The sequence below is a fragment of the Arctopsyche grandis genome, chromosome 1 (assembly GCF_051622035.1).
Source record: "Arctopsyche grandis isolate Sample6627 chromosome 1, ASM5162203v2, whole genome shotgun sequence".
Taxonomy (NCBI): Eukaryota; Metazoa; Arthropoda; class Insecta; order Trichoptera; family Hydropsychidae; genus Arctopsyche; species Arctopsyche grandis.
Window position 1 is genome coordinate 14,284,366 of NC_135355.1, and position 8,701 is coordinate 14,293,066.

The following is an 8,701-nucleotide window of genomic DNA, read 5'->3' on the forward strand; positions in this document are numbered from 1 at the left end:
AAGGGATATTTTTCACAAAGTAAAAATCGTCACTCAAAAATTTTCACCCAAAACTTGGACAATAGATGATCAATTTGGAAACACGCTTACAGATATTGATGTGATACTCAACCGATGGAAAGAATACTGTTCGGAATTGTACAGTGGTAGTTCGTCGACCTCAATTGTTTCCCTTATTGATGATGTCAGGGAGCCTGACATCTTGACATCTGAAGTTGTAAATGCCATAAAGAAACTGAAATGTAAAAAGTCTCCTGGCAGCGATGGTATACAAGCTGAACTTCTGAAAGAGCTTGGTGAAACTGCGATAAAGGCGCTATGTAATATGTGCAACAAGATCTGGGTAAACGGAGTATGGCCGAAAGATTGGGTCAATTCAATATTCATTCCCTTACACAAGAAAGGATCTACAAAAAGATGCGAGAATTACAGGACCTTAGCCTTAATATCGCACTCTAGTAAAGTATTGCTGTATATAATTAAAGATCGTTTGAGCAGTTACCTTGGATGGCAAATACCGAACGAACAAGCAGGGTTTGTAAAAGGCAAAGGGACGAGGGAACAAATACTGAATATACGTCAACTCATTGAAAAATGTCGGGAGTTTCAAACTCCAGCCGTTCTTTGTTTTATAGACTATAAAAAAGCTTTTGACTTTGTGAACTGGGACTATCTGTGGAAAGTTCTACTGGACATGGGAGTCCCCATGCATCTTGTAAAGATAATACATAACTTGTATAATGATAACAATGCAGTAGTTCGAATCAATTCGCTAAACTCGACAAATTTTCGAGTACAACGTGGAGTAAGGCAAGGGTGTATATTATCTCCAGACCTATTTAATATATATGGAGAGTATATAATGCGTAGAGCACTGGATGGTTGGAAGGGTGGAGTGTCCATTGGTGGAAAAAAACTATCCAATCTTCGGTATGCGGATGACACAACGCTCATAGCTAATAATCATGAAGAAATGGCCGAACTGATCCGTCGTGTTGAGACAGAGAGTAATGTGCTTGGCCTCCAGATAAACCGCCCCAAAACAAAAATTATGATAATTGACCGTCACCAACAGCTGCAAAACAACAACTCAGCTTTAAACGGTATAGATGTGGTTGATAATTTTGTCTATCTGGGGTCACTCATATCTAACAACGGCGGCAGCGAATTGGAAATACGGCGCCGGATTACATTAGCAAAATCGGCAATGTCACAACTAACGAAGATTTGGAAGAATAGAGCCATTACAACTGCTGTCAAAATCCGTCTCGTGAAGAGTCTCGTTTTTTCTGTCTGCCTTTATGGTGTCGAGACGTGGACCATGAAGGCGGCGGATAGAAGGAGAATCGATGCCTTCGAGATGTGGTCCTGGAGACGGCTACTGCGCGTGCCTTGGACCGACAAACGCACGAATGTGTCTATTCTTGAAGAATTGAAAATCAAGGATAGATTGTCAACAATATGCCTGAAACGTATATTGCAGTTCTTCGGCCACATTGCACGAAGAGGTGAGGAGAGCCTGGAGCGGTTGGTTGTGGTTGGTAGCGTCGAAGGCAGAAGAGCCAGAGGCAGATCCCCCGCACGCTGGACTGACCAAGTATCTGCAGCGACGGGCGCTTCCACGGTAGCAAGTCTTCGCCTGGCCGAATTTAGAACTGAATGGAGGCAGCTGGTTGACCGCACATCATAGTCACGATCCTCAGTGATGAGGGAACCGACAGCAATATATATATATATATATATATATATATATATATATATATATATATATATATATATATATATATATATATATGTATGTACATAGTAGATATTGATATTAGCTCACAAATTTTAAGTATAATTTGATGGGTACTGAATTACATTTTCAGTCTTTAATTGATCCACGTAATGAGACGATTGCATATATAATTTATACATCAAAATATTTATTTACATCCCAACTTATAGGTAGAGCAACAACTGTAAGGAACCCACCCGATGAAATATGTAGTAACGCGTATAACGATAGTATGTATGTATTAAGCACAAAAACCTACAGTATTACAATATTTTTTCAAAACTTGATTCTTAAAAAGTTTCACATATTTACTACTGGAACTACATACACTCATCACTGCTGGAACTATACTCATCACTGCTGGAACTATACTCATCACTGCTGGAACTACACAATAAAAAATGTGGCCTATCTTTTTTGTTGGTGGAAAACTTATTGTAAATCATATTAACAATTGGATACAACATAACTTCTTATTGAATACTTATCTCGCAGATAACGCTCAATTAGGAGATGTACTTGTATCAGTGAAATGTCAGATCTGACATATTTGGCCATAAATCGATATATATCGGGTATATGCCATTACACGAATTTACACGCCAAATTTGAAATTTATATATACATATGAGAGCTAAATTTTATAAAATATAGAGTGAATTATAGGCGTTTAAACAATTACAATCTGATATGGCCAGATCACGGCGAACAGGTTGGAAGACAGGTGACAGTAGCTTGCTAGACGAAATAAACGTCAAACAACTCGAAAAAGCGGACACTTGAAACGCATTGTATACGATATTTTATCTCCAACGTAATGGCAGACGATACACTAATGTATATTGATGACCAAAATGAGCAATATGGCAAAGTATGAAAACGATCGGATAAGAGATAAGAGATATAAAAAATGATTTCTTAGAAGACCATGTGAAACGTAAAGGAGGTTAGTAATTAAATAACAATGCTTAATTAAATGACAATGCTCGTTTTTTGAAGTGAGTCTCCGTCACAATTTTCGGAGACACATTTAAACACATCACAATTGAATATGTCGGATTTTTTCATCACAAATTAAAGCACACTGATTATATTTTAAATTTTGCGAAACACAGACACTTCTACACGACTCGAATATTGTGAAATTTAGCACGAATAACGGAAGACCAAAACTTTGACGTTTCTAGGTAACCAAACAACTTAAAAGATATGATAGATACTTACTAAAATTAAATCTACCTCGTCCCCACTAAATGGTGATCCATTTATTGTCGTTGAATTCCATCATTTCTGATTGCTCTTATACAATATTATATGTACATAGTTTATAGTCAATTAATCAATTAATAATACATTGAAAGCACATTATAGTGAATTCAAGACTAACCGGTAATTAACAGAGTGAGAAGCCCCAAGGCAGTGAGCTTTGCACCCCAAACACCCGGCATTTTACTGCGAACCGATACAGCGGCTATGATGGTGACGATGGGGCTGTTGGCGAAGGTGGTAGGAGATGGGGGGATGTTTACCCCCTCCAGCGGGTCTTCAGCACATCTGCAACTGTAAATTGTGGTCAAATGTTGTAACGCTATTAATGTCACTATGGAGAGGTGAAGTATGTACATATATCCCGTTTTGAATCGATCATAAGTAATTTGCTCCCCCCCGCGATGAAATGGCAGGGAAATAAGTCAAATCAATATAAATGCATGATTCTACTTCTTAATTGCGATCCTATTCAGTCCAATCGAAACTGTAAAGAACTTACAGTTTTGATATATGTACATACAATCGAATAGATGTGCCATACTGGCTACAAATAAGAGATAAACAAGTATGTAGTCAGATATCTGAAGGAAGTGTCTGAAAGGATAATGGATATGAATGGGGTGCCGGAGATACTCCACAGAGATAAAGCCGCTTAGTTCTCGGGCTTAATCCGAACCGTTGCGAAGCGGACGATCGGGATTGTATATGTATGTATGTACATATGTACATATGTATGTATATAGGTATAGACTCTCAAGACTGGGAAGAAATCCGCGTTTATGATTTTTCTATATCCTTGTTATATTATAGGAAAAAAAAATCAATGGAAAATTATAGCTCAGAAAACTGCGTCCATTATTGTAACAGTTATCAAAAGTTTGACCATTCAATTATCGTTTCTTTTGTTGCTCTCATTGCGGGCGGAACGATCGGAAAACTTTTAAAAGCATTAATTTGTTGCTTCAAATTTTCAATAAAAGACAATATATGTAGATTCTAGATAAACATATGGAATCTGTATTCTCATTTATTGTAATATAATACTAACAGGGCAGGTAAATAGCCGTTATTATATGTGCCGTTATATTTGAAAATGGCTTAAGTCCAATTTTTAGAAAAATTAATTTTGGGAATATTTGGGAAAATAAGAGTGGAAAAGGTTAAGCTAGAATCATAGATGTATATTGTATATTTACAAAACAAAAAATCAAAATACGAAATAAAATAGTATAATATCCCAATGAACAAAATAAATTTCACTGAAAAATGTGATTGTATAATCATATATATGTATAAAGACGGTAATCTGTGTGTGTGTGTGTGGGTGTGTGTGTCCTAACTCTCGCCGAACATAATGATTCAACCAGTATGGGGAACAAATTTTTTTTTCTTTTCATATTTTTCATTTTTTCAGTTTTTTCATTTTTTTCATTTTTTCAGTTTTTCAGTTTTTTCATTTTTCTCATTTTTTCAGTTTTTTTATTTTTTTCATTTTTTCAGTTTTTTCATTTTTTTAATTTTTTCAGTTTTTTCATTTTTTTAATTTTTTCAGTTTTTTCATTTTTTTCATTTTTTTCATTTTTTTAGTTTTTTCACTTTTTCAGTTTTTTAATTTTTTTAATTTTTTCGGTTTTTTCATTTTTTCAGTTTTTTCATTTTTTCAGTTTTTTCATTTTTTTCATTTTTTCAGTTTTTTCATTTTTTTTCATTTTCCCAGTTTTTTCAGGCCCCGGGGTGCCGAAGGCATCGGGGGCGCTGGGGGCGAAGCCCCCGGGGTGCGGAAGGCATTGGGGGCGTTGGGGGCGGCGCTGGGGGCGAAGCCCCCAGGGTGTCGGAGGCATCGGGGGCGCTGGGGGCGAAGCCCCCGGGGTGCCGAGAGCATTGGGAGCGCTAGGGGCGCCGGAGGCGTCGGCGGCGCTGGGGCCGAAGGCCCCGGAGCGACAGAAGCGCCGGGGGCGAAGGCGTTGGCGATACACAAAATGTAATTCGTAATTCGTAATCACTTCGTAATTTGTCATTCGTAATTCGTGCATCAATTTCTTTCCGAAACCAGTTGATTCAATATCTTTAACTTTATTTTTATTCGAGTTTCATTTCCTTTTCGAAACCACCCGTTGAAATCAACGGGTCCAACACTAGTATGTACAATAATTATAATTGAAAGTGGCGTCAGCCCACCTTCTATTTTATGTATGTATATATGTATATATTTAAGTTATCGCATAATTGAGAATCACTGTAAGATAGATGTAACACGAAATATTTTTCTGTTTTTATAGATAAGTCTTCAAGAGTTTTATAGATAAGGCTTCAAGTTTTTGTTACGTTGAGTTTTTGATTAAAAAATAAAGAAAAAAGTAAATCAAGATTTTCAGATGATAACTTCAGCCAAGTGTGTTTACCTTTAATGGAGAAAAAAAACCGGGTTTGCTGCAAATGATTGCAAATCGCCCGGCTGTATGCTCATTTCGATTGCATTTTAGCTGTTTGAATTTCAGCATGTACGAAATACGAGATATTCAAGGGGTTGGACAGATGACATTTCGATGTACAATGATGATTGGCAATTCTTAAAATTGAGTTGGATCTTTCTGGCAAGTTTAAAATGGCAAAAGCTGAGACAAAAGTATGAAATGAGCATGCAACGAAATGAGCTTGATTTGCAATCGTTTGCAGCGCAGGGATAAGGGAGGTACCATTTGCGGTCAACTTAAAAATTTAGAAAAAAATTACGGTAAATTAATAAAAAATTCCGTAACAAATACTGAGTTTCAGTTCGATAGGACGAACAGGGTTCAAAAAATCCCCAAAATACACTGACTCACAATAATTAGAAGCCAGTACATACATATGTAGTTCTTATTTTATTAATTTATTATTATTTATTCTCGGTTTATGGAAAGGGTTGAAACCGAAAACTTACATATTTGAATTTTTTTTATCAAATTTGACTCGTTTTTGGCGGAAAATTCAGCAAGCATATGTACATATGTATGCATGTTCATATATTAGTATATACATATAATCAATTGATTATTTTTGAATTGTTAATATCGAAATGAAAAAAAAGCTTTTGAAGCTTTCCGATTAAAAGATTGAGAAAACACCAAATTAAGCTCATTATCTCGTGGCATACTCTTAGAATAACCTACCGCTGAAGATTAAAAGCCATAAGGATTATGAAGAAGTGAAAGCTTTATTCATCTCTCAGACATTGTTGTGAGAAATAGCAAATTTCTCACAATATTGCAACGCGAGAGACGAATTTCAAAAGGCGGGTGAGTTCCCTTTCATGTTGTGGGCGCCAAAATTAAAAACTCAATCTTAATTATCGGTACAATTTAAAACATAGGGTTAATCACCTGCAAATCCCTTCTAGGTCGGCGAGACCCTTTCAATTAGGAAATTCGCTTTTCGAAAATACCTCACTTTCCTCTCTTCAAAATCGACTGCGCTGAAAGGATTTGAATGCCCTGAGGGTCGATCTTCAGAACGTGCTAGCTCTTCGAAATTAAAAATAAATAAACACCTACATATATAAATCGAAGAATATATATATATATATATATATATATATATATATATATATATATATATATATATATATATATATATACATACATATATATATATATATACATATATATCATCATCATAATCATCATCATTTACAGAAATTCGCCATCCACTGCAGGATGAAGGCCTCTCCAACACGCTAATTTCGTTCACCCATCTTCCTTGCGGTCTTCCTTTTACAAAATGTAATATTTTCCGATTATACATAAACGGTCATTGACCTCGTAACGTTGAATATTATTATTACACATAACAAAATACGTGCTTATACATATGATGTGTATTTACAACACGTATTCTGGGCGAGGATATGGCGTGCGGCGCGGGCTCGTGAGACATTTCGTTTGGATCGGAGGGTCCGAGGTTCGATTCCCGGCGCCCGCGGTGAATGAAATGAAATTTTTTTCTCGAATATCGTCAAAATATAAATAATTTAAATTTAAATTTAAATTTAATTAAAAATAAATATATAAAAAAATGGTTCAAAACCTCGCTTAATGAAATTATTAAAATTACGTATTTTTATATTGCGAGAAGGAATATTTCAATTAATGTTTAAAAAAAAAAGGCGAAATGAAGAATTGGATTAGCCGTGATGTACGTGACCATTTGCTCAATTTAGACCTTTATTCAGGCTATTTGGGGTGATATTTCTATGGTGTTCCGGTTTCCGAAACCGCGACTGTACATATAACGAATGAGACAAAATAACGGGAAAATTATAAGTGAGCTGTAATATCTTTCATATCTTTACCACCGTATTTATTGCTTATAGACAATCATCCAAATTGACTTCAGTGTGATTATTTAAATTGAAATATTTTTTTTACCTTAATTGAATAAAAAAAAATGAGCTCTAATTTCAATAAGATGATACCATATCACATATAAGTCAACAAACAATCACTTAATTGCTCCAGGAGTTTAATGGTCGTATAATTTCCAGCAGTGACGGGGACAATTGGCTTCCAAGATTATTTGTTTACTTTTTTAAGTATTGTGCCTGATGAAATATCATCACATTGGGTTATGGAATAATACTTTATTAAATAAAAAAAAATCAGATGAGACCAGCCCATGACTATCTATGTATTTGAGGAATATAAGCTTACAAAACAAAATTCGATAATTAAAAATACATAAACGTTCACATATACCGGTTATGGGAGCACTTTCGATGCATATTGAGCGCAAATGTAGGGAAACTTACACAATACAAGAGTTCTACTTCCGGCTGTCGGATTCTGTTCGAAATTTTTTTATCATTTAAAATCACTATAATCCTCATACACACTAAATATTAAGAAAAAAAAATAAAAGGTCAAAATAAAATAATGAAATATTGTTTTTAAAAAAAAATACTACTTCTGGTTTACGAATTTTGACCAAAACCTTATAAGCTCTAAGTTGGTACATAAAGAATACACATAAATTTTCAGCTTGATACGCTCAGGGGGGTGTGGAAAGAATAGTGGCCACAACATTTTTCACCTTTCTAAGAGGAAAAAGTCCCACTTCCGGTTTACTAAATTTAAAAAAATATATTTTTTTTTATTTTCATCACATTAATAATACATGATTTTTTTCGTGAAGGCCACGCATCTTTAACATCTTGAACTCCGAAAGCCACCATAGTGGCTTTCGGATATTCGGCTACCAGCTCGGAAAGCCAGTATAGTGGCCCTGTTAAGCGGCTACTTTGAAGCTTTATTTTTAATATTCATTGGAAAATTTTTGAAGGTTTTATTTAACAATAGTGCACTTAAAGGATACGAGATGCTAGAAATATATAAATAGGATAATTACCGTAAAGGGTTAACGTTTATATTGTTTCTAAGAATATTTTCATTCTTTACCTGCTTCTTACATTTGAGTGCCCCGTTTAATTTGGACAGTCGGTATCGGTATAGGGCTTCCAAACCGGTTTAAACCGAAACCAAAAAACTGGTTTTTTGACCATTTTTCAAAAAACCGAAAACCGGATTTTTGGCTCGATCAACCGGCTTTTTAAGGTTTTCATTAATTAATTTTATTTTCCTCAAAATTACAAATATGAATTTTAAATTTCTATGAAAG

At 35.1% G+C, this 8,701-nt stretch overlaps 1 protein-coding gene across 1 annotated transcript in view; it reads right to left on the reverse strand.

The window, feature by feature from the left end:
* LOC143916922 (lachesin-like) overlaps positions 1 to 8,258 on the reverse strand; it is a 39,907-nt gene extending 31,649 nt beyond the window's left edge. The window contains exon 1 of the mRNA XM_077438211.1: positions 8,201 to 8,258. Coding sequence (XP_077294337.1) covers positions 8,201 to 8,258 — 58 coding nt within the window. The remainder of the gene's footprint in view (positions 1 to 8,200) is intronic.
* Between the last annotated feature and the right edge of the window lie 443 nt (positions 8,259 to 8,701).